At 34.2% G+C, this 27474-nt stretch overlaps 3 protein-coding genes and 1 long non-coding RNA gene across 4 annotated transcripts in view; 3 read left to right on the top strand and 1 right to left on the bottom strand.

The window, feature by feature from the left end:
• LOC145331353 (uncharacterized) overlaps positions 1 to 17800 on the top strand; it is a 31312-nt gene extending 13512 nt beyond the window's left edge. Inside the window, exons 9-13 of the mRNA XM_080175971.1 lie at positions 14159 to 14215; positions 14704 to 14792; positions 15536 to 15667; positions 16989 to 17088; positions 17652 to 17800. Coding sequence (XP_080032097.1) covers positions 14159 to 14215; positions 14704 to 14792; positions 15536 to 15667; positions 16989 to 17088; positions 17652 to 17800 — 527 coding nt within the window. The remainder of the gene's footprint in view (positions 1 to 14158; positions 14216 to 14703; positions 14793 to 15535; positions 15668 to 16988; positions 17089 to 17651) is intronic.
• LOC145332825 (uncharacterized) lies at positions 6541 to 8291 on the bottom strand. Its single transcript, XM_080177895.1, has 2 exons — positions 8144 to 8291; positions 6541 to 7649 (listed from the first exon to the last, which is right to left on the bottom strand). Exon 2 carries the CDS (start codon positions 7628 to 7630, stop codon positions 6629 to 6631), a length of 1002 nt encoding a protein of 333 aa, XP_080034021.1. The 5' UTR covers positions 7631 to 7649; positions 8144 to 8291; the 3' UTR covers positions 6541 to 6628.
• An 826-nt stretch (positions 17801 to 18626) lies between the features above and the next one.
• Positions 18627 to 21513, top strand: LOC145332243 (uncharacterized). The gene is made up of 3 exons (XR_013884103.1): positions 18627 to 18730; positions 19812 to 19880; positions 21435 to 21513. It is a non-coding gene; the product is annotated as an uncharacterized LOC145332243 (long non-coding RNA).
• A 2004-nt stretch (positions 21514 to 23517) lies between these two features.
• LOC145331352 (uncharacterized) lies at positions 23518 to 27058 on the top strand. Its single transcript, XM_080175970.1, has 4 exons — positions 23518 to 23555; positions 23618 to 23706; positions 25396 to 25580; positions 26909 to 27058. The coding sequence occupies exons 1-4, from the start codon at positions 23518 to 23520 to the stop codon at positions 27056 to 27058; spliced, it is 462 nt and encodes a 153-aa protein (XP_080032096.1).
• Positions 27059 to 27474: the final 416 nt, after the last annotated feature.

Here is a 27474-nt window from a genome sequence, read left to right as displayed (position 1 = left end):
AAAGTGATACTGGTTGCTGGGTAAAATAAAGATCCTCCCATCCTCCCACTTTACCACTTTTTTTGCTAGATCCCTGTAATTGATTTACAAAAGTCAATTTAAAAGCTAAAGAATTCTTATGTCTAGAACTGATTTCTAAAGTCTAATTATAACATTAACTTACAGTTTAATATACTTGAATAAAACACTTTGACCCTAGCCCCTAAGGGATGTCGGGGGAGGTCAGAATAATAGCCTAAAACCATCCCATGACAAATGTAAAGCTTCTCTGAAAAATACAACCAATTCGAACTAGCATTTTCTGAGATCTCTAATTAGCTTTAAAAAAATCAACTTACTACTGTTTATAATAGAATTTAAAAAATTCAATCAAAAGCTAAAGAATTCTTATGGCTAGAACTAATTTATATACATGAAAAAAAAACACTTTTACCCTAGCCTCTAGGGGATGTCGGGGTATGTCAGAATAATAGCCTAAAACCTTCCCGTGACAATTTTAAAGCTTCTCTGAAAAGTACAACCGATTCGAACTAGCTTTTTCTGAGATCTTTAGCTTTAGACAAACCAACTTATTACTTTATATAATAATAGAATAAAAAAAATTCAATTAAAATCAAATGAATTCTTATGTCTAGAACTGATTGCTAAAGTCTAATCATTACATTAAATCACAGTTTAATATCTACTTCAAAAAGACCTTAATTCAACTGTTATACTGTTATCATTAAATGACCTGGTTTTATTTTTGCAAGGTGTAAATCGTTTTACCAAGGATGATAATGGGATAAGACAATGGCTGATAAATTGATTTACATCCCAAATGATTATACACAAATTTACCCCTTCTGTAGAAAAAAATTAGTGGTTGAAACGTTTTAACACTCAAGTTTAAGAAACAACCAATCAAAATTCACTATAGGCCCATTTTTTTTAAGCCAACAAATAAGAAAAAGAATTATAAAACTTTTGGAACTAGTGTAATAAACAGCCCATTGTCCCCTCTCTCTCTATGATGACATCCACATGGTAAACAAAACCAATCTTTCTATAGATTGAAATATAATGTACTCTTTAGAATGTTGAGGATAAATAAGGGTTTTTTTTGGGGGGGGGGGGTTAAACACCCCTTCACCTCCACCCTTAGACGTCTATGCCTCACTTATTATCAATTTATTAGAAATAATCAGATGGGGTTGGTTCTTGGCTCGCTATGCCCTTTTTGAAGGAACCCGCTAAGTATTACCTGTGAACATTGTTATCCTTGTTTATTAAAGGGGAGAGGGGGTTAGGTGAAAAATGTAAAAATGATACACAAAATTATCCTTTCTGTAGATTAAAATTAGTGGTTGAAACGATTAGAACACTCAACCAATCAAAATTAACTAAAGTTGTTAAGCTAACCAATGAGAAAACGTTATTAAAAAACTATTGGGACTAGTGTAATAAACAGCCCATTGTCCCCTCTCTCTCTGCACTTATGGATGTTGTTATCCTTGTCTTATCGGATAAGAAATAAAACACAGATTCTACAGAAAAAAGGATTAAAAGATTTTAATATAATAACACATAGAATATACTAAAGTAGTATGATTTAGGGATCTAAAGGGATAAGACAATGGGCGATTAATTGATGTGCTTCCCCATCCCAATGATGATACACAAAATTAACCCTTCTGCAGATTACAATTAGTGGCTGATACGTTTAGACATTCAACTTTATAAACCAACCAAACAAAATTTAATTAAAGTCCCCAAAGTTGATAAGCTAAGGAATAAGAAAGCGTTATTATAAAACTTTGAGGACTAGTGTAATAAAGTGCCCATTGTCCCCTCCCTCCCTAAGTATAATTATGTCAAAAGGATTTTGTTACCACCAGATTTAAAGATTAAGCTGGAATGCACATCTAAAGAAAGCCGGTTCCTTTAGAGTCCAAATATCTTAATATTACAGTAGAATTTAGCCCTAGAGTAGACTGTTTTTGCGCTGTTATAATACAATTATCCAATATCTTTAGGATCTAGGACTGAAAGAAATGTAATAGTTAACTAGATAGTTAAGAGTTTTAAGTAGCGAAACTTTTCTATAATTAAGGTCGGTCCGTCTGTATATCCGTAAAGGTTAACTCTTTTCGTTAATTGAGACATGTTAGAATTGTCCTACTGATTTCAATTTAAGCAATTTTGCATCATCTTCATGTAAAATTTTGTTAAGACTTACAAATTATTGCTACAGGGTGTCCCACGTAAACTGTTTTTTCTTAAACGCTTATTACTCCCTTAATATTTGAGCTATCTTCATAAAATAAAAAGTATTTGGCAGCAAACTACTGACCATTTTATGATATAAGATAAGATAAGATAAGATTTATTTTCCTCAAAGGTACAACATATTTTATTAGATATATATCATACATTATGTTACTATGCTTTGATCTGTTTGATTCTTCTGGTTTGTTATATTTGATGCAGGTTTGGTAATAATATAATAATATACATAATAACTATTATTAAGTACCTAGCATGGAATTGGCCGAACTTCGTCTCCACCTAGTTACCAGGCCAGTTCGAATAAGATGAAGATAACATTTTACAGTAAAAAATTCCATGCAACATTGTACCAGATAGTTAGCATAACCCTTTAAGGGTTGTGGAGCCACTGGTGTACTTTGACGCTTGCTAAGCCGATACAATGTTATATGTGCAAATAAATAATAATCTTAACAATGAAAGAACAAAATATCTTGCTGTGTATTTCAGACATCCTCCTACTATCAGTTGCAACTTCTCCAAGCGTAAATTCGGAACAATTAAGGAACCAAAACCTCCACCAGGAGTCGCTATTCCCGTTGTGATCCCTTTTCAGCTCTACATAGACAGTTTCCTTTATAACAAATTATTTTCATTATAGAGTGGAGTTTTGTCCGGGTCTAAGGACATCTCCACACCAATAATTACAGGATAACGGCAAATCTCGCGATAACACTTGGTCCAATCCAAAAATCCAAAATCCAAAAAATGAATAAGATATCCTAATATATAATCGTATCATGTACTAAGTGAACAAGGTGTAATGGTTGGTTTCGATTCCTACGGAATCTGATTTTTATTTCTTGAGAATGGATATAATAATCCTATGATGTACAATTGTGTAATTGTACAGAATAAAGAATAGGTCATGTGCGATTCCTACGGAATCTGATTTTGGTTTTTTGATAATGGGAGTGTGTCCCTAAATATGTAAGGTTCGATTCCTCCGGAATCTGATTTTTGTGTTTTGAGAACTGGTCACAGCATGGCTGTGAATGGGGCAACAATATGGGGGAGGGTGAGGTGAGGGAAGGTGAGAGGAGAGTGGTTTGTGCTAGAAAACGTTTACATTAATCCATTGATCTCACTCTTTTTGAAAGTAAAGGGTGAAAGTGGGTCATGTTAAAAAAAAGGCTGTGGCGTGCTATTGCGCGCACAATTTGTTATAGCTTTGCTTTAGTGGAGTTTAAATCTTTCTGTTGTTTAGGCACGAAAATGTTCGGAGAGGAAGAGTACCAACAAATGTGGCAGCCGCTACGCAATAGACTGACAATAACATATCAACGACTTCTCAATATAGTTAATGGTGACAATGTCAGTGAGGAAGTACGTCGTGAGGTAGCCCGTCTACTATACCAACAGGGTTATTTAGAAACCGAGTTGGCACTCACACTATACAACCCAAACAAGGATATGGAGTATCATGAAACTAAATTAGGTGAAATTGCTGAGCGGATAACTGCACAAGAGGGGGCTTGTCTCCAACTATAGCTCCAGAAGTTGGCCATTTCTGGTCAGGACCAGTTATGGTCAAGTTCTCTACGACTTTATATACAAGATATCCGCAAAATATCCGCAAAAACAACCGCGGAATTATCCGCAAGACGTTCACAAAAAACAACAGTGAGGCAACAGAAAAAAAAAAATCTGCAAAGTGAGAAATAAATAATACAGTTTAGTTTTTTGAAAAAAAGTAGCTAAATATAATTTTTTTAAAAATAATTTACCATAAATTCATTGATTTGTTTTTTAATAAATCCTAGATATCTTGCTATGAACTTTTATTTTTTATTTGAAAGATGTACAAAGTAATAGGATGTCTGTTAATTAATATTTTGCTATGGATTAATTTAGTATTAGCATAAAAAAAGTAAGGATAAGAAATGTAAGTTGATGAAGTGAGAGGCTAGATAGAATAAGGGAGATGGGTCGAGGAATTGAACAGGTATGGGGGAGGAGGGGAGGAAAACGAGGGGGATAAAATGGGGCGTGGTGAATGGTTTGTGCGCGGTCGTGGCTACCAGCCAGACAGACAGAGCGGCGCTTATCGTTTGTATATGCTAGGGGGGAGAAAAAGTAGGGGGTGGGGGGATGAGTGGTTTTCCGGTAAAGCACAGTAGAATAAAGGAAAAAAGGGGCGGGAGGGAGACAATTGGTTGTAAAGCATAGGGGAAATACGCGGGAAATCGGAAGTGGGGAAAGTTATTTACTAATTAATAAGTTAAATTAAGATTGTATAATGCATGGTATTAAAACACAAGGGGGGTATAAATATGGGGTAGGTAAGGTCAAATTTCAATTGTCTCCAAGATGTCAGATCAAGAAGAGGAAGTAGGACAAGGCCAAGGTGCTTTACCAGATGGGGCGCCGGAAGTTCCGGAGGAGGCTGGAGGTGAGGAAAATGTTCCCCTCCATGACCAGGTGCAGGAGCTCATCGCTATGCTCAATTCTAGCGATGAAGTCGATGATCCTGTACCCGTGCACGGCGTCCAGCAGCTGCTGAACCTCGCGGCAGTGCCTGATCTACTCCCATTTCCGGGGGTAGACAGGCGCTGTCTGGACCTCTTATTTGTTTTCTGTAATATTCAATCTTTGCTCTTCTCACTTGCCTATTGTAATTATTCCTATAGACATTGTAAATACTTTCATTTTCAATTGTTTTGTCTTTTAAAAAGTTGCTGTACAAAATATCTCTATGCAATCTACAACGCAATAAATAATCTGACATGAAAGGCTGTTGGGGCTGGGTACGTTTGTTTTTTCGTTTTTTCCTAACTGGACACTTTTCATTATAAAGTCTCAAAAAGGTTGAAATAAAGTTATCATAAGCAATGTTTGTGTTGACTTGACTTAAAACGTGATTCCAGTTAGTGTGGTAGAGTGCATAGTTTAAGGCATCAAAGTTTTCATCATTCAATTCTCTTTTTTCAAAGAAATCTGGAGGTTTGGGTTTATTTACTTTGTCTATTCGGAATGAATTAATAATTGGCAAGTGATCGGAGATTTTTGATGTTAAAACAAAGGAAGACATTAGGTTTTGAATAAAGTTACCTACCCCGAATAAATCAAGAAGGGTTGCTGTGGTTCTAGTTACTCTAGTAGCTCTGGTAACGGTATTTATGATACCGTTAAAAGAAAAAGACTCAATAATTCTCATGGAGTTGCTATTTATATTATTTATTTTGAAAAGATCAAAATTGAAATCTCCCACAATGAAGTATGGTATGCTTAAAGCTGCTATTCTATCAATCAGGTCTAAAAAAAGTTCAAAAAATTCTTCTATTTCAGCATTATTCTGATTGGGTGGCCGATAACAGTTTAGTAAGCAAAACTTTAGTCCATTGTGGGAAATTTTTAAGCAAATAGATTCAAGAATATTTTCTCTTTAAATGAAAATTTATCAAATAGTTTATCTACTTTATAATATTTGCTTACTAGAATACCCACCCCTCCCCCCCTACTTTTTGTGCGGAGTTTAACATGCCAATCGTAATTATTAATTCCATAGCAATCCATATTTACATCCTTATTTAGCCATAATTCTTGAAAACACAGAACATTTAAGTGGATATCATGTTGCCTAAAGAAGTCTACAGTGGAGACAATATCATTGTATTTAGAATGTAATGACTGACAATTAATACTAAAAATATTGAGAAGGTTTTCATTGAATGTTTTCAGTTTCTGTACGATACCTTGTTCACTTGAAAAAACGCAATTTATTCCGAATTCATTCTCAAAATCGTTAAAGTAGTCGCCGTAAATCGGATTCATAAGATTTAGACCAATGTTATCGTTTAAGTTACCGTAATCCTGGTTAATCTGATCATTAGGGAGGTTTGTCATAGCAGAGCTGGTCCAGGAGCACCGCAGGAGGAATCGTCTTAACATCAAGTATGGACATCTGAAACACAGTAGATATTAGTGGACAAATAAAAATAGTTAATATACAATATATTATCGTTAAAGCGAAAAAGATTACCATATTTAATATGGTTATTCCGATAGCGTTTAGTTTATGTGTGTGTTGGGGGTGGCAACACATTTCAAGCTAGTTTAGTTCCCCCTACTCATTTTCATACAAGTTCCATGTATTTTATATGCTAATCAGCAGAAAAGAAAAATAGATTGAAATTAATATGCGATGTGGGCGTTCTAACAAGTTAGGTAATATATAATAATAAAATTATAATATTATAGAGTTTACGTGGATACAAAACATTCAGTTTTTCGAAATAAATCACTTTGGAAATGATTTTAAAAATGATGATAATAATTTTTTGTTAGGTACCTTTTTTTCCGTCGTATAAGATACTTAACTTCATGATGTGATTACCGCCTTTGTTGCTTTGCTTTGCTTAGCTTTGTTGGCGGTGTCTCTAGCTTTGGCCCTCGTGGCCACAGGATCAGAAGGTGCTGAGTCAACGACAGGGGCAGATGCGGCAGACGTGGCGGCAACGGTAAATGCCTTCATGGCAACAGGATCAGAAGGTGCTGAGTCAACGACAGGTGTAGATGCGGCAGATGCGGCAGACGTGGCGGCAAGTGCGGCGGTGTGTGTGGCGGTAGGTGCGGCAATAGATGCTGCAGGTACGGCGACAGACACGGCGGCAAGTGCGGCAGACGTGGCGGCAGATGCGGCGGCGGTCACGGCGGCAGGTGCGGCGGTGAGCACGGCGGCAGGTGCGGCAGTGAAATCAGCGGTAGCGGCGGCGGCGGATGCGACGGCGGCAGGTACTGACTGTGTGGGCTGTGCGGCTGGTGCAACGGCTGTATGTGCGGCGGTTGCGACGGTTGCGGCAGAGTCTATGGGAGGAAACACAGCTAGGTCCCCAAGAGCTGGGGCAGGGGCAGACGTTAAATTATGTTGAATCGTGCTGGAAGGGTGGGCTGTGATCGTACTAAACTGTCTTGGGAAGTCATCCTCTGTTAAGTCAGCCTGATTAGAGAAGAATGTTTTCCTCTCCTCAGGCGCTAGCTTGTTGAAACAAAGGATAGGCGGTGCCTCCGACAGAAAAAAATCCTCGCTTCCAGGTATGGGTTGGGCCATTTCCTTCAGGTCTTTGCCAAATGGGTTAAGGCAGCGTATCCAGCGGCTGCCGTTCTTGAGCTGAAATTGGACATGTTGGCCAGCGACTTTGGCCCTCGAAATCTGGTTTGTGGCATATACAAAGGTCATGGTCTTCCTGTTGAGGTCGGACATATCTTGCTTCGCCTGGACTAACCTATTGGGGAAGAACGGGACCGGTGACGCGTTGTTCCTGGGATTGAACCTCTTGATCTCGGCGTTGTAACGGTCAAGCACAGCCTTCTTATTGTTCATCCACGCGTCGAGGTAGGATCTAGACATAAAACGAAAAATAAAAACGGGGATCTGGCCCTTTGTATATGGGAGCATATGGGCACGCTCGACGATATCACAAAAATGTGAGGGAATATATTCTAATTCCCCACGTTTAAGAGCGGCTTCAAGGGTGGGCCTTATAATGTTTCTAAATATGATAAACTCTGTAATATTTTCACGGCTCCACGGCTGCTGAAAATTCACTATTCTACAACTCCAATCGCGGCACCTTTGCTCTCTTATCGAGTTTTGTAGAAGTTGAAATTTGACGAAATTTTCTCTCGACGATTCGACAGAGTTTAGATAGTCTTTTTGTTGTGTAATCGTGGTCCTAATCGCTTTTTGTTCACTTGCAACAGATTTAGCATCTACGAAATTTTCTATACCTTCGATAGATTGAATTTTAACATTTAAATCTGAGACTCTCAATTTAATATCGTTTATTTCGGTTTTATGACTGGCAAAAGTACTATGAATAAGCTCATCCCTTACCTTAGCTATATTCGCATCGTATTCTTTAAACTTAACATCCAAAGCAGCGTCCAAATTTGTTTTAAACTTTGACCAATATTCTGGGTTGTCACACGTACTACAGGCCATGATGAAGTGAAGATGGCGGAACCGAGGGTGCTGAGTGAGTGTGGGTCAGCTGACCAATGGTGGGACGCGAAAAAATGTTAGCCAATGGGAGAGCTTATTTGTCGGGAGTACTTTGCGCCGGTAAAATGTTGCCAGACCGAGAAATTATCATAAAATTATCAAAAAATTTGAGAGTGTTTTCACCAAAAATTGTTCATTAAATTAAAGCGATTAGGTTACACATAAGTTAAAAAAAAAACTTTTAATTCATTAATGTTTTATTTTCACTTTTTTGTGCTAACAATTGACCGATACGTTAACACATACACATTGCCAGGCCTAAATACGAGGTGCCCTCTGGCTACAGTGTCTTCCCTTTCCTCCAACTGCGGAGTGACCACGGGCAGTGGGGAGAGGGGAACTAGTTGAGAGAGAGGGGGAAGGTAGAACTGAGCTTAACACATGGGGTAGGGCGGGGGAGAGCTTGCTAAATGCGTGTTCTCAGCCCGACTCTCTGAACTAAACTAAACTAAACTAAACTGTGGATATAGTGATGAAAAATCCGCAAAGTTAACAGAAAAAAATCTATAAGGTAATACATAACAGGCTGATTTTAGTGAATATAAGACTAATCCACTAGAAAAATATGCCTTAGTTAACTTTTAAAGCAGCTGGTGGTCAAACGGTGGATCACTTACTCTGACATTATAAGAACTGGCATTGAAGTCTAATTAAAAAATCTGGTATATTTCAGGTTCTTGTGTGCATTTAAAGCGAGCTCACATGAAAAATTAACAAAGAAGATCAATATTATGCCTATTTTTACATATTGTTCACTTATATTACACTTCAGATTCTTAAATATTGAGAATTTCTAGTATGCCATGTCAAGATTGTTCTATTTTTGTGCTTAGAAAGTCTGAGCGACCAGCAGTTTGGACCTAAACTAATCTTAAAGTTCACAAAGCAAATATTTTCTTGTGGGTTAGTCTAAATTCAATAAAATGAACCTCTTATGTAATACCTCGTAGATTTTTTCCTGTTTATTTTGTGGATTTTTCACCATTATCCTATAAAATGGTCAGTAGTAGGCTGCCAAATACTTTTTATTTTACTAAGATAGTTCAAATATTAAGGGAGTAATAAGCGTTTAAAAAAACAGTTTACGTGGGACACCCTGTATGTTCTGACACTCTTATTATTGTTCGTTTGTCCCTCCATCTGATTTTAGAGCTTCGCCTTAATGGATGTTGTCATCCTTGTTTAGTAGCGAAGCTACTCTATAAGGGAATTGGTCTTGCTGTCCGTCCGTCTATTTGTCTTATAGTATTGCTGACCAATATTTCTTTATCTATCTATCAACCTCTATATCTCTCTCTCTCTCTCTCTCTCTCTTTGATACAGCTGTTTGTGATTGTATTTCTTTATTTTTGAGGGGGGGGGGGGGGGGTGGAGAATGAGAGGTTTCAAAGTTTCAGGGCGGTAGACACCCCTTTATCTTCAGCCTTAGACTTTTTTTATTTTTTTTAAAGCCAGATAAAAAGTCTACTTTTATAACTTCCTTTTAAGTACGGACGAACAAACAGACGGATATATAAACAACATACCCTGTACATAGAGTAGCTAAAATATCAGTGATCTTAAGGGATAAGACAATGGATGATAAATTTATGTACATCATCAATTATGATAATAATAGGTTGAAAAGTTCGGGTACTACTAGTCTGAAGATTTCTAAAAGATTAGGTACCAGTATAATTGACAGTCCAATGTCCTCTCCCTCCCTTAATAAAAAAATGTAAAGAATTTCATTAAAGAAAATAAAACAAATAAGAGTTAAGTTATACTAACAATTTAAAAGTGAATACTTGTGAGATTTTATTGCAATATTAAACTACTAGCATTTACGCTACTAGAGTTCATTTTCAATTCTAGTTTTAAAAAGAAAAAGTAAAAAATGGTGAGCCATTTATTTCTAGAGGCGATTTTTCATGGGAGGGGGGTGGTGCCCTCCCCAAAAATAGTTATAAGCCTTCACTGGACCTATAAAAAGGTACAGTGTTACAGACACATACTTTGTAATAATAGATTATATTAAGGGAAAGTATTTTCCAGAGCTGGATCTTTAAATCATTTAGTGGTGTGCTGAATCGGGGTGATCCAGTTCACCCCGGTTTGGCGTGGCAATGTCACTCGTTTAGTGCCATTGCCGCGCCACTGGGCGCGCTGATTCACCCATTCCATTTTGATTTAAAGATTAAAATCTAATAATATCTAGATGCGCCGAACTGGATCGCCCCAATTTAGCGCACCACTAAACGATTTAAAGATCCAGCTATGTATGGCTTCGAAACCGTTTAATATCCGCTGGATTAAAACGTATATTCTACATCTATTCCTATATTGTAACAAAAATCGACATGCAATGTTTTATTAAAACGATGGGACGATTCTAACATTAATGGTCCACTATCAGAATCGGGGAAGTTGTTGTGTTATGACATAATCAAGGAGGGAGGGGACATTGGGTTGTTCATAACACTAGTCACCAAAGTTTTATAATAACGTTTTCTTATTCGTTGGCTTAACAACTTTGGGGACTTTTATTGAATTTATATTGATCGGTTCATTAAGTTGGGTGCCCAAACGTTCTAACTACTAATTGTAATCCACATAACGGGTAATTTTGTGCTTCACCATTGCGCGTGTACATCAATTTATCAACCATTGTCTTATCCCTTTAGTCCCTGGACCTAACTTTGTTAATTTTGAGCCAAAATTATCTCAACTTTTTCAGCCAGGGAATACATTCTTATATAAAAATAACATGATTGCTGTCTGTTCATGTATCTGTCTATTCTATGGATCTCCTTTACAGTGAAGCTTCCCATAGGTCCTTGGAAGGTTTATAACTATTTTGGGGGAGGATACCTCCAACCTCCCAAGCGAAATCCACCCTGGAAAAAAAATCACTCGGCCGATGAAATCTTTTCCTTTTCTTTTTAAAACTAAAATTAAAAGTGGGGGAGACAGACAAACAGAAAAATAGACAAACAGAAAAACAGAAAAACAGACAAACTGAACGACACACAGACAGACTAACAAACAGACAGACAGACAAACAGATAGACTGAAAGACAGACAAACAAACAAAAAGACAGCCACACAGAGAGACAAACAAAAATACAGACAGACAGACAAACAGAAAAATAGACCAACTGACAGACAAACAAACAAAAAGACAGACAGACAAACAAACAGACAAACAGACAGACAAACAGACAGACAAACAGACAGACAAACAGACAGACAAACAGACAGACAAATAGACAGACAAACAGACAGACAAACAGACAGACAGACAAACAGACAGACAAACAGACAGACAGACAAACAGACAGACAAACAGAAAGACAAACAGACAGACAAACAGACAGACTGAAAAACTCTGACTAATTTATAGCAACCTCAATATTGTGCTGTAATTCCTAAATCATAGAGAAACCATGGAAACCACTATGTCAAACTTTAACTTTAAGTCAGGTTCATCTAATTAAGGAAAGGGAAAGAATAGTAATTTAATTTAAACTCTTCTCCTCAGTGTTGATATTTAGGTATCTAAAGGGATACGACAATGGTAGATTAATTGATGTACATCCCCAATGATGATACACAAAATTACCACTGTAGATTACAAGAAGTGGTTAAAATGTTTGAACACATAACTTAACGAACCAACCAACCAAAATTCAAGAAAAGTCCCAAGGTTTATAAAACAACGAATAAATATATATTTATTATAAAACTTTGGGGACTAGCGTAATAAATATTCTTTTGTTCCCTCCCTCCCTGGTTGATATTCAGAAAGAAACAAGGATGACAACATCCATAAATAGCATAACATAAACATTTTAAATAATATTTTAGTAAAAAAAGTTAACTATAGTCAAATTTATTTAATTCAGAGAAGAATATTAATTTAGTTTAAACTGTATTAAGAAACAAAAATGACAACATCCATAAGTAGCATAACATTAACATTTTAAATAATATTTTAGTAAAAAATAACAATAGTAAAGTTTATTTAATTATGGGAAGAACATTATTTTAGTTTAAACTGTTTCAAATAAACAAGAATGACAACATACATAAGTAGCATAACTTTAAGAAGTTAAATAACATTTTAATTGAAAAGAACAACTAACTATAGTCAAGTTTAAACTGTTCTTCATATTTAGAAAGAAACCAGAAATGGAGTTAAACTGAGCTGTTTATTACACTAGTCCCCAAAGTTTTATAATAACGTTTTCTTATTCATTGGCTTAACAAGTTTAGAGACTTTTAATGAATTTTAATTGGTTGCTTCAGTTGAGTGTCCAATCGTTTCAACAACTAATTGTAATCTAGAGAAGGGGGGTAATTTTGTGAAAATTCATAGATAGATTGTACATCATTTTATTGTCCATTTCTAATCCTTTTAGATCCGTGGAAAGAAACAAGGATGACAACATTCATAAGTTGCGCATCTGTAAAAAGCTAACAAAATTCTATGAAAAAAGAACAGTTAATTAAAGTCAAGTTAATTAAGTAATATTGATTTGATTGAAACTGTTTTAAATAAACAAGGATGGACAACATCCATAAGTTGCGCATCTGAAAAAAGCTAACAAAATTCCATGAAAAAAGAATAGTTAATTAAAGTTAAGTTAATTAAGTAATATTGATTTGATTGAAACTGTTTTAAAAGAACAAGGATGGACAACATCTATGAGTTGCGCATCTGTAAAAAGCTAACAAAATTCTATGAAAAAAGAATAGTTAACTATAGTCAAGTTTATGTAATTACGGGAAGAATTCAATTTATCAACATTTCTCAAAATTCAATAAAAGTACCCATAGTTTGTTAGTGTAATTTACAGTCCAATGTCCCATCCCTCCCTGTTGTTTTTCTTATTAATTTGAGCTTCGCTTTCATTTATTGTGTCATTCTTGTTCATTTTAATTTTCTCAAATCTTAACTTTTTAGCCAACTTTCCAAACTAACCCCCAGGGATCTAAAGGGACAAGACAATTACCGATAAATTGATGTACATCCCTAATGATGTTACATTAAATTATCCCTCATGTAGATTGTAATTAGTGGTGAAAATGTTTGGACACTCATCTTAATAAAGAAACCAATTATAATCCATTATTATTAAGAAAATATTAATATAAAACTTTGGGGACTAGTGTAATATCAGCCTATGGTCCCCTCCCTTCCCCCCTGAAACTAACCAATCTAACTTAAAGAAAGATAAGTTTAAGTTTAAAAACCATTAATATTTTATATGTAGATTATTAATTAGATAACATCCCTTTTACGGACGATAAATTGATGTACATCCCCAATTTTTCTCATTCTGTAAGTTTAAATTAGTGGTTGAAACATATGGACACTCAACTCAATGAACCAACCAATTAAAAAACAATTAAAAACTTGGTATTTTAAAACTTTGGGGACTAGTGCAATAAACAGCCAAATTTCTCCGTCCTTTACTGGTAAATCAACCTTTAATGGCCATGGGACAGTAAATTACACTGGTACCCATTGTTTTATAACCCGGTCTTTGGTTTCAAAAACTTTGGGTACTTTTAATGAATTATGACTGGTTGGTACTTAACTTTTTAATTGATAATTCTAATCTTCAGAAGGGTTAATTTTATCATCAATAGGGGTATACATCAATTTATCTTAAATTGTCTTATCCATAGAATAAACAAAGCCTAAACTAAAAATATATTTTTAAATGTTGTATAATGTATGTAAAAATCAAAATAATGGTTATACTACGATTTCTTTATATTAAGGTTTGAAAACGATAGAACAATTATACCTAGCCAAAAATGCCTTAATAAAATGAAATATATAAATCTGAAATGACAAGGTGTATTCTGAGCTTCTAATTGATGCGTTTTACAAGGATAGGACGCTACCATCATATGGTAATTATTTCATCTATCTTCCTATTTATTTACAAAGCAAAGCTTTTCTACCATTAGAGCATGCACAATTGTCCGTACGTAACGGTTAGAACTTTTTGTTGATTCAGGTATATTATTAGAATTGTCCTTAGATTTCAAACTTTGCACTTTGATTCCTGTAACAGCTAGGTACGATTTAGAAAGTAAAATAATTCTTTAAGCTTTATTATTTAAAACATTTTTTTAACTTTTTGACCAAAACTTTGTGTATTATATTATATTTATTTAATTTTGAAACAACAAGATACAATATTTATGCGAAGCAACTCTATAAACGAGTCCTATCTTTTTATCTAACCATCCATTAATCTATCTATCTGTCCATCTAATCATCCATCTATCAATCTATATTTCTATCCATCCATCTATTTATCTATCTATCTAGATGTTATAGTTGGTAGCTATAACAGTAAAACGTCTAAATATGTGTAATTTATCTATCTATCTAGGCAATATCAAGAAGACCGTTATGAGAAACCAGACCTCGCAGACAGAAGGGCCACATGTTACAATACAAACATATGCTACGCTTACAAGGGTAAGTTTGTCTGTCTTTCTGTCTGTCTGTATGTCTGTCTGTCTGTCTGTTTGTCTGCCTGTCTGTCATACGTCTATTATTACTTGAGTCCTACACCAGATTGTCATGTTCTCTTGTAGGGGGCTAAAATAGTGATCTCCATTATCGCCTGCCTCATTTACCCCCTCCCCTCATACTGGATAAACGAACTGACCAATAAAAGACAAGGGAAATTGACGGCAATTTTTCCACTGTCATATTCTACTTTCATTCATATCCTTATATAAAAGATACAGGATGTCTATATGTCTGTAAAGGATCCCGATAATCGCTGAACCTATAAGTTCTTCTTTAAAATGTAGTATCCTCATAGTATAACAGGATGTCTTTTTTTTTGTGTGTGTGTGTTGCAAAGGCTGAACCAATATGGTTCTCCATTATAGTATAGCTTATTATTCGTTGGAAGGGTTATAACTATTTCGGGGGAGGGTACACCAACCCTCTCAATGCTCAATAACAGATCTATATTATAGACAACTACCTCCCTTTCTTTTTCAAAGACCTCTTTCGTCTGATATTAAATTATTTTCTGCTACTTGGCTGTTTTAATATAAGCGACACCATTGATTGATTTTAAATGACCTAATAGAAAGGTTGCACAAGGTAGTTGCGATGGGGAGATAAAACCCTTTCTCCCTCCAGTTTTTTACTTTGAATGCTCGATAGTAACCTACAGGGAAAGCCCCATTTTTATTTTTATTCAGACAAAACGAGGCTCGCCATCCACACAGAGATCTAAAAATCTGGTTAAAAAACTGGATGAAGCGACCTCTAGCGGAAGCCCTGAGCATAATAGCAGTAGCAATACAAAGCCTCGGAGTCGAACAGATACACAGGTTAAGTTTTACTTCTTTTTTTAACAAACAGACAGACAGACAGAGAATTAGGCAGAAAAATAGACAAACATACAGACAGATAAACAGACAAAAGGTAGACAAACAAACATACAGACAAACATACATACCATCAGACAAATAGTTAAATAAACAAACAAGACAGACAGACACACCAAAATACAGACAAACAGACAGACAAACAGATATAAAAACAGACAGACAAAAAGACAGCCAGACAAACAGACAGACAAACAAACAGACAGACAAACAAACAGACAGACAAGAAGACAGACAAATAGAAAGACAAACAGACAGATAAACAGAAGGACAAACAGACAAACAAACAAAAATAAACAGACATAAAAACAGACAAATAAACAGAAAATGATACAAAAACTGACAGACAGACAGGCAAACAAACATACAGACAAACAGAAAGACAAACATACAAACAAACAGACAGACAAGCAGACAATTAAACAGACAAACAGACAATTAGACATACAAACAGACAATTAGAGAGACAAACAGACAAACAGAAAGACAAACAGACAGACAAACAGACAGACAAACAGACAGACAAACAGACAGACAAACAGACAGACAGACAAATAGAAAGACAAACAGACAGACAAATAAACAGACAAACAGACAGACAAACAGACAGACAAACAGACAGACAGACAGACAGACAGACACACAGACAAACAGACACACAAACAGACATACAAACAGACATACAAACAGATACACAAACAAACCAAACAGACAGACAAACAGAAAGACAAACAGAGACACAAACAAACAGACAAACAATATGAAAATCAGACAAACAAAATGAAAATTGAATTATATTTTGAAATGCTTAGGAAAGTAAATACAGAAATGGCCATAACAAGAACACAGACAGACAGACAGACAGACACACAGACAAACAGACACACAAACAGACATACAAACAGACATACAAACAGATACACAAACAAACCAAACAGACAGACAAACAGAAAGACAAACAGACTAACAGACAGACAAACAGACAGACAGACAGACAAACAGACACACAAACAGACATACAAACAGAAACACAAACAAACAAAACAGACAAACAGACAGACAAACAGACAGACAAACAGACAAACAAACAGACAGACAAACAGACAGAAAAACAGACAGACAAACAGACATACAAACAGACACACAAACAAACAGACAAACAGACAGACAAACAGACAGACAAACAGAGACACAAACAAACAGACAAACAATATGAAAATCAGACAAACAAAATGAAAATTGAATTATATTTTGAAATGCTTAGGAAAGTAAATACAGAAATGGCCATAACAAGAACACAGCAACAAATATCAGCGGAGACACTAACTCAAATAAATCCAAAAGAATATCAGTGGATAATAAAGGTGTGTGTTAATATAAATGATTATTATAGGCAGGTATTGACAATAAATCACTGAATATGACAAGAAACAATTTAAATTTAATTGTATTATGTAAGTCTACATCAAAGGATCTAGTTAACTGCAGAGCCGATATGGTTCTCCTTTGCAGTGAAGCTTCTCATAGGTCCATGGAAGGTTTATTACTATTTTGGAGGAGGGTACCAGTAACTAAAAATCACCCCCTAAAAAAAGATCCCAGAATGTCGAATTCCCGCTATCGTCCCAAGAGGGTTGTAGCATTTACTCTATTATTTTGCTTTTATGGATGTTGTCATCCTTGTTTTTTTCTAAAAATCCTTCCTATTCTACATTAATCTGAAATCCCCAATGATGATAAACAAAATTTCCCTGTCTGTAGATTTTAATTATTGGTTGATAAGTTTGAACACCACTATTTTGGAACAATATCCAAATAAAATCCCATAAAAGTACCCGTTTTGAGCCAAATAAGTGGTTATAAAACTTTGGTTACCTGATATAAAACTTTGGGTACCAGATATAAACACAAACTGTCTCTGTGAAAGGCCCGGCTGACGTTATAGTGATTGAGAAAGAATTCATCGCCGCCGCAACTAAAGCCGCCGCAGTGGCAGTTGAAGGAATGCTTTCAATTTTTTTAAAAAATAATCGAAAACCTGAAATTGGCTTGAGACCTGGAGGATCAGGATCATAACTGGAACCTGAAATTTACTTGAACACCCGTATTTCACATAAGAATTTACTACTAGTAGTATTTTAGTAACATAAAATATTTTTTTTTAATATGTTTGCTTTTCATACCTGGATGACCCTGCCAGGTTTGCTGGCATCCTGTGCCCGCCAGGATGGAGATATTCAAATAATTCTAACTCAGATTGTGTCATACCCCTAATTAAAAAGTCACTCAGTAATAGCTCTCTATAGCTCTTTCACACAGAAAAATGAGATAGATGAAACGTAGGAAGGGAGGGGGGGCGTTCAAGACTTAATAATAAAAAAAATAGTGTTAAAATTAAGCATGTTTTAATTTATCATTATATTTTTTTAAAAATGAAAGCATTTTTATTAGTTCCTCTAGCTGCCAAAACAGCTAAAACTGCCACGCCTACAGCCGCCAAAAAGCCAGCTTCTGCTGCTACTAAAATGTCAGTGGACAGCTACGGCAGCATCAGCTCGATCCTCAGCCGCGAGGCGGGACCAGCAAGACAAGATTTTGATCCAGGAAATTTAATCTTAAACTTAAACCCAGGGATCTTAGGGGATAAGACAATGGCCGATAAATTGATGTACATCCCCAATGATCATACACCAAATTATCCCATCTTTAGAACAAAATTAGTGGTTGAAACGTTGGAACACTCAACCTATTAAATCAACCAATTAAAATTCACTAAAGTCCCCAAAATTATTAAGCCAACGAATAAGAAAACGTTTATATAAAACTTTGGGGACTAGTGTAATAAACAGCCCATTGTCACCTCTCTCTCTAGTAAAGATTAAAATTCAATATGCATAGATGGTGAATCAGTTTTCAGTGATGATTATCAACCAATCAACGTTGACGATAACAACATACAAAATAATTCTTCTAAAGACAACTGTGATATGAACAGCCAAAATAAAGGTAATATTTTTCCTGTCTGGCTTTAAAAAAACGATTAATATCCGCTGGATTAGAACCGATTGTCAGCAATATTAAAAAATCATGTATAGCATCGTATTACAGATAAGTTTCCACGAATATTAAAATATAAATCTTAAAATAATAACAGTTTTGATTTTTCATTTTGATATCCGCGGAATGCTGTCTATAATACGATGCGATAACTAACTATAATATCAAAGCTTTTCCATAATTAGGGCGTTACTCGGGAGGGTGGGGATATTGGACTGTAAATTAAACTAGTACTCAAAGTTTTAAAAACACTTTATCTAATTCTTTGGGTACTTTTATTTAGTTGTAATAACTAGGTTCTAATCTTTTAATGATATAATATTTTTATCTAGAGAAATGGTAATCATTGGAAAAATCATTGGGGATAAATCAATTTGTCGTCAATTGTCTTATCCCTTAAAGAGTGTGTGAACGTAAAAATTTATCATCTTTGGTTACTCAAACTAAAACTTTGGGTACCCAAACTAAAACTTTAGATACAAAAACTAAAACTTTGGGTATCCAAACTGAAACTTTGGGTATCAAAACTAAAACTTTGGGTATCAAAACTAAAACTTTGGGTATCAAAACTAAAACTTTGGATACCCAAACTAAAACTTTGGGTACCCAAACTAAAACTTTAGATACAAAAACTAAAACTTTGGGTATCCAAACTGAAACTTTGGGTATCCAAACTGAAACTTTGGGTATCAAAACTAAAACTTTGGATACCCAAACTAAAACTTTGGGTACCCAAACTAAAACTTTGGGTACCCAAACTAAAACTTTGGGTACCCAAACTAAAACTTTGGGTAACCAAACTAAAACTTTGGGTACCAAACTAAAAGCTTTGGGTATCCAAACTAAAACTTTGGGTATCCAAACTAAAACTTTGGATACCAAAACTAAAAACTTTGGGTATCCAAACTAAAACTTTGGGTACCCAAACTAAAACTTTGGGTACCCTATTTAAGACTTTGGTTACCTAAACTAAAACTTTGGGTACCCAAACTAAAGCTTTGGGTACCCAAACTAAAATTTTGAATTATAGAAACAAGAACAAGTTGCAGCAAAGAGGAAATTGTTGAAAATGAAAATAATAATATGGAATTAAATAAAGGTATTATATAATACATTTTTCTTACTATTTTAGCTGTATTTATTTTTTGTAGCGAAGCTACTTTATAATTCACTTTGTCTGTCCTTCAGTCTATCTGTAACGCTATTGCAGAAACATTATTTTCTCGGCTCCTATTCAAGAGAGACAGCTGAGATTTTTAGTTAATATTTCTATGACATATGTCCATATAATCTATCTATATATTTTTCTATCTGTCTGTCTTTCTATCTTTATGCATAGAAATTTTGATAAATGAAACCGCAGTTTTATTTCAACAGTTTTTCATTTTTTTAAGTTGTGCTTTTAAAGTAATAATTTCATATATCTATTTTACATTGACATCTCAAGAGAGCAATTATGCTCAGAACAATTGGTGATTTCTTAATAAATCATTAAACTCATAATTTGTTTGTGAGTTAACTTCTTATATATTCTATATATAAGTTTAAACATATAAGAATGCAACAGTTTTTAATTAGAAAGTTTAACCTTAAAATATAACTATTTATATATCTATCAATCAATCTATATATCAAATATACATTGTATAGATATATATATCTATAAGTTTGAACAAAAGAAAAGCAACAGTTTGTAATCAAAAAGTTTGCACCAGATCAAAGTTGATTCCTAAGGACCTTTTATTACATGTCTATAACAGCTCCGTAGTTGTCTAGATCAGAGAGAGTGGGGACAATGGGTTGTTTATTACACTAATCCTCAAAGTTTTACAAAACGTTTTCATACTCGTTCGCTTAACAAACAATGGCTGAATAAATCAACCAGCTTAATGAATCAATCAAAATTCACTAAAATCCCTAAAGTTGTTATGCCAACGAATAGGAAACGTTTATATAAAACTTTGGGGACCAGTGTAATAAACAGTCTCTCTCTGGCTAGGGATTGATCAGTTGAATATAAAATATCATCAATTTTATTTATAATAATCTAAAATCTATTAATCCATATTAATTTAATTCAATTTAATTGGGTGCATGGCGAATCTACAACTAGCAAAATTACATTCAACTACTACTGTCAGAAACACAGTGATTTGACTGTCATAAACACAGTTTTAATTCTACCTATCTTTCTGTCTGAAGATGATTAAAGTCCCTCCACAGATTATGACGTCATATGATAAAATAACCAATGAGAAACCAGCTTAAATTTTACCATTGGTCAATTACAGTGTATACTGGCCTCTCATTGGCTATTATATCGTATGACGTCATAATCTGTGGAGGGACTTTAATCATCTTCTTTCTGTCTATACAAAACAAATTGCAAGCTTCCAGTCAAATGCGCTTATTAAGTCTAACTATTCTTAATGTTGACTAAATGCATAGCATATTTAAAAACAGTTTGACCTAATAAGCACATCTAACTGTAATCTTACTCACAACTTAACAGAATTTTGTGTAAGCTACTATTCCCTTTGTTAATAGATCCAGCCATCTATTTAACAGTCTATCTTTCTATCTTCAACTATTTATATCAATCTTTCTATCTATAACTCTATCTGTTAATCAATTTATCTATCTTTATATTTAGATGTTATTAAGAAGAGACTAAGCACAAGCTCCTCTGATAAGACAACTACAGAGCCTCAATATAGCTCATCTAGTGCTAGGAATAGATGGATACTTTTATGTATTGATTAATAGATTGATAGATATATTGTTAGATATATAAATAGATTGATAGATAGAATGTTAGACATACAAATAGATTAATCAATAGATACGTAAATAGATAAATTGGTAGATGAATTGATTGGAAGATAGATAGATCGACAGAAAGATTGATAGATGAATTGTTAGATGAATCAATAAATGAATCAATAGATAGAAGGATAGATGGACCAATAGATAAATTGATAGATAGATTAATTGATAGATTAATAGATGGATTAACATGTGAATCAATAGATTGATCGCTAGATGGGACTCTAGATTGATGTATAGAATGATACATGTATCAATAGATTAATAAATAGATCAGTAGATAGATAAAGGGATAGATAAATTGATAGATAGATTGTTAGTTAGATATATAGATATATCAATAGATAGAGCAAAAGATAGATTAATAGATAGTATGGTATATAGATTGATGGACAAGTTAATAGATAGATTGATAGATAGATCCATAGATACATCTAATACATGTGTCAATAGATAGATTGATAAATGTATCAATAGATTAATAAATGGATCAATAGATAGATTAGAAAATACATTGACAAATAGATAGATTGATGAATAAAAGTATCTTCCTATAGAAGAGATAAAGAATCAGTATCTAAAATTCCATCCTCAAGTTCTACAAAAGAAATCAGTAACCAGGAAATTAGATTTTAAACCAATCACAATTTGTTTAGGCTTTCCCCAAAACCATTAAAAATAGGCTAAATTAATAATCATTGCGGTTGTTTTCCCCTTTATAGACAAAATATTAAACTTTAGGAAGCAGCTTATAGTGCCTACAAAAAAGTTATGTCATACAATACTATTAACCAATGAGAGGCCAGTATACATTTTAATTTGCTAATGGTAAAGTATATACTGGCCTATCATTAGTCATTTGTATTGTACGACGTCTTTTTTATAGGCACTATAAGCTGCTTCAACTTTAGATAATTTGCCTGAACCAAACTAATACTCGTCTTTTTAATATATTCTTGCAAACAGCTATTTTGAATCTTTTGAGGAGTTAGATAAACAGCCTTAAACCATCTCAAGATTTACATTTAGTAAATAATAGTTTCAAACGATTCCGAGATCAATATAAAGCTTTCCTAACAATAGTCAACTCAATCGGTTCAGTGGTTTATGAGATCTTGAAGGACTTACAAAAATCAAGCAAAATATTCTTATCTAAAATAGGGTTGGGCCGGATATCCGGTGTGGCCGGATATCCGGTCATTTTCAATATCCGGCCGGATACCGGATATTGAAACTATCTGGCCGGATATCCGACTATAACTTTTTTATATTTTACACCAAAAATCTCTGCTTTTTAAAATTTTAAATGGCCTAAATTTTCTTATTATTGAAGCTAGAAGAACATTTTTTGAATATGTTTATCTTTATGTAAATTTTATATATGAAATGTCAAAAGTTTATTAATAAATTTTTTTTTGCTACTTTAATATCTGGTAATTTAGCTGGTTATCCGGCCGGATATCCGGTAATTTGGCCGGATAACCGGATATTTGCCGGATATCCGGCGTTGGCCGGATATCCGGCCGGATACCGGATATCCGGCATTTAAAATCAGCCGGATATCCGGTATCCGGTATCCGGCCAAAAAAGTATCTGGCCCAACCCTAATCTAAAATCAAAAGGAAGTAGATCTGTCTGTTGTGTTTAGCTTAAGATTTTGCTAACGGTTGTACCGATATGGTTCTCCTTTATAATGAAGCTTCTTATAAGTCCATGGAAGGTTTATAAAGAGGTATCACACCTTGGAAAACCCTCGAACATGGCTCAATAGCTCAACAAGTAGCGTATCCGTTCATCGTAGGGAACTGATAGGTTCGAATCTCGGTCCGACACTGCGTCATAACTAAAAACTGTTTCTACTAATGCTATGTCAGATGTGCGACATAAATAGTTAGATTAGAGGGAATGCCATGGCCCAAAACCAGCGCACAGTTAAGACTTCCAAAGGGTTGGTTGTCTGATGGAAGTTGATTAACCCCCCACCCTCCCTCAAAAAAACATTATAATAAGTTGTCTAAAATCTAAAATACTGAATCAGAAGTTGGAGGAAGAAAGAGATAGTTCAAGTATTATACAGATATTCTCTAACAGTCCTTCTGGTAGGTTAAACATGAATGGCACAATGGCCGATAATCAAATATTCATCCTCAAAGTTGGCTTTAACACTTTTGTTCAATTGAAACTTAATGATTGAGTTGTACAAACTATTAAAGTTTAATCTTTTCAACCAATAATTTGAAACTAAACAAGGATGACAACATCTATAAGTAGCGGATCACAACAAAAAATTATGGATGAATATTTGATAAACTGATTTCTCATACTCATTCGAATCCAGTGGAGAAGAACAGGTTCTCATCCATACGAAAAAACTATGTCTAATATTGTATCATTTCCAGTTTTCTACGAATAAAAAAATGTATCATAAGATCTCCGTATGTCCCTTAAGATCTCTCTAACCACTGAACCGATTGGATTCTACTCTTCAGAGAATATACCAACTGGTCCTGTGGTGGTTTTAAGCTATTTTCTATAAAAATTTTTTGCATGTTTTGCAAATTCACCATTTATTCGCGATAATTGGCAACCCATTCACAATTTTCTCAGCTGGGTAGGTAATAGAAGATTAATGATTTCCATACTCGGAAGCCGCTAGTTTTTTTTTTTATAATTGACGAAAATTTGTTCCAAGTATAAAATGATGATAAATCATTTAAATTATATATGTACCCAAAAAATAAAGAGGTCAATTTAATTTATTTATTAAAATTGCAACGTCAGGTCTTGTCAGAGAGGGAAGGGATTTTGGACTGTAAATTGTGACCGTTACCAAAGCTGAAAACAAACTTTGAGACAAGTGTCTAAACTTTTCCACTTATGATTTTATTATTATTTATTGGCCAAAATAAAGTTGGTACCTTTTTGGGTTATTTACAAACAAATTTTGGAATTGTGGAGGGGGGGGGGGGGCGACTACAGAGTTGCTATGTTTCCTAATTCGTACCTAACTGTAATAAAAATCAAAACACAAAGTTTGAAATCGATAGGACAATTCTAACATGTTGAAATTAACGAAAAGAGCTAACCGTTACAGACAGAAGGACAGACCTTAATTATAGAAAAGCTTTGCTTTTAAAAATATGTGCTGTACTTTTTTGGGCAATGAATTAATTATTTAGTTTGATAAACCAATCCAAATATAATTACTTGGATGTATCACCAGATTTTCTTTTACTCTAATAAAAGGATACTCCTAGTTGGATAAAATAAATCCAGTTCAACCCATCAATTAGGTCCATATTAGCAAGCTAAATTGAGGTCAAATTTTATCCTGGCAATATATCCACGTATTATATATCCATTGATAAACTCAATTTTAATTCAACTTTTTTTGCAACGTTAGCTAATGTAAAATTAATTTCAACAATTTCAGGTTTAAAAGTGCTTAATAATTTATTCTTAATTGAGTTATTGGGGGAGGGGGGCTGGGGGGGGGGGTATATTATGAAGTTAATTTTGCCTCATAAATAAATGTCATATTAATCATTCCTGTATGGCTTTGAAACAGATTTATATTTGCTGGATTTGAACTGGTTCTTAGCCATACCAAAAAAGCATGTATAATACAGTATTATAGAAATTTCTCCCACGAATATTAAAATAAAAATCATATTATTAATACCAGTTTTGTTATACGGCCAAGGTCATCGGTCCCTTGGTTCTAAAGAAACTGGTTTAAATCTTTTAAATTTTGTCTATCAATATATTCACGTATTATATCTATTTAGATAAAGAAGTTCCAAGAGAACGGGATGTTAACCAACTGCATAAAGAAGCTGACGTCAAGAATATTGAGAACAAAGTAGCTACTACAGACAATGAAGTAGCCACTACAGAGAACAGAGAAGAAAATAATTCTGACACAGATATCTCCTCCATTTCAGAATTTGTTGCCAGCGATGCTAAAGTAAAGGTTGGTTTTAGTCTATTTTTTTGTCATCAGTTGGTCAACAAATGTTTAAATAAAAGAACAATAAGCAATATGCTAGCAGATTAAAAGGGTCTCCACAACTCTGGGCAGGTAGTTGTCTAGATGATACATCTATACTTGTATTTTAGAATGAAAATTATCCTGTCAAACCTTTATTTATGCAACCTCAACTGAAAATTTTTGTACGTATGCCACAGTGCAAATGAAGGTGCTTTGACTTTTGTGTCAGAACCTAAATTGGGACATAGTGCATTTTATTACCCTAGGTTAGGTAACTTCATTTCACTTTTCAATAAAATCTAAAAAGCAGCGGTTTTTCATAAAATTAAATTTGAAAATTTCAAGTTCAATTTTCACCCACTAGGAGTTACCGCATAATCATGACAAGAAAAGCAAAGATTATTTATTTAAAATTTTGAACAACTTTGCTTTCATAAAGTTCTTCATAAAACCACTCCTGAAGTGAGTTAATCAATGGCCATTTTTATCAATTGCTTTGCTAAGGTCACGGAAATTCAGCCTTAAATAAATCATATATAGAGAGGTTTTATGACTGATTGAAAATTGAACTTGAAATTTTCAAATTTAATTTTATGAAAAACCGCTGCTTTTATTCATATGTATATATAACTGACTACATATAACTCTCTTTTTATAATGAAAACTTCCCTGCCAAACCTTGATGTACCCACCCCTTTCCTGATAGCTGATGTACACGAACATATTGTACTGGCCATACACTGTTATTTAGTACATAGATATGTTGGTACTTCAAGAATTGATATCTATTCATTCATATATATAACTGGCTACATTTAACTCTCTTTTTAGAATGAAAACTACCCTACCAAACCTTGCTGTACCCAGCCCTTTCCTGACAGCTGTTGTACACGTACATATTGTACAGAATGTACACTGATATTTAGTACATAGATATGTTGGTTCTTCAATAATTGATATCTATTTATTCATATCTATAACTGACTACATTTAACTCTCTTTTTAGAATGAAAACTACCCTACCAAACCTTCCTATAACCAGCCCTTTCCTGAAAATTGTCGTATATATACAATATGTACTGACTGTACACTGATATTTAGTAGAGATAACTACATTAAATTTCTTTATAGAATGAAAACTAACTTGCCAAACCTTGATGTACCCAGCCCTTTACTGAAAATTGCTGTACATATGCAATTTGTACTGGTCGTAAACTGATATTTAGTACATGGATATGTTGGAACTGCAAAAATTGATATCTATTTATTCATATCTACTTATTACTGACTACATTTAACTCTCATTTTAGAATGAAAACTACCCTGCCAAACCTTGCTGTACCCAGCCCTTTCCTGACAGCTGTTGTACGCGTACATACTGTACAGAATGTACACAAACTCTGCACAAATCCAACAACCAACGCCATCAAACCAATCAACAAGGAATTCATTACTTTTAATTTTAACAAATTTTGATGTGACTTGATTCACTTTAGATTTTTAAGTAGCAAATCTACCCAACATCCAACTTTTGTTGTTTGTATGGCCATTGTTCCAATTGCATATCTAGATAGCTGATGGTGAAATGGGATTTGCTCTAAGGTACCCCCCTACTAATAAACATCTTCTTTTTAATAAATATCAAACCACAAAGCAATAGAAAATTACATGAAGCCATGCTTAATTTTTCTTGCTCTATGTTTGTCCGTTCCAAATAATTTGTTAATGCTATTTCTGTTCTTGACCTACTAATAATAAGGTCATTGATAAAAAAAACCAGACTTTTCCCATTTATCCTTAAAATAAAGTTAAAGGATCTCTGTCTGTTTGTAAGTACTGAAGGATCTCACTAACTACTAAACCGATATGTTTCAAC

The sequence above is a fragment of the Acartia tonsa genome, chromosome 11 (assembly GCF_053477335.1).
Source record: "Acartia tonsa isolate MP-2025a chromosome 11, ASM5347733v1, whole genome shotgun sequence".
Lineage (NCBI taxonomy): Eukaryota > Metazoa > Arthropoda > Copepoda > Calanoida > Acartiidae > Acartia > Acartia tonsa.
This window is presented reverse-complemented; position numbering and strand designations above follow the sequence as displayed.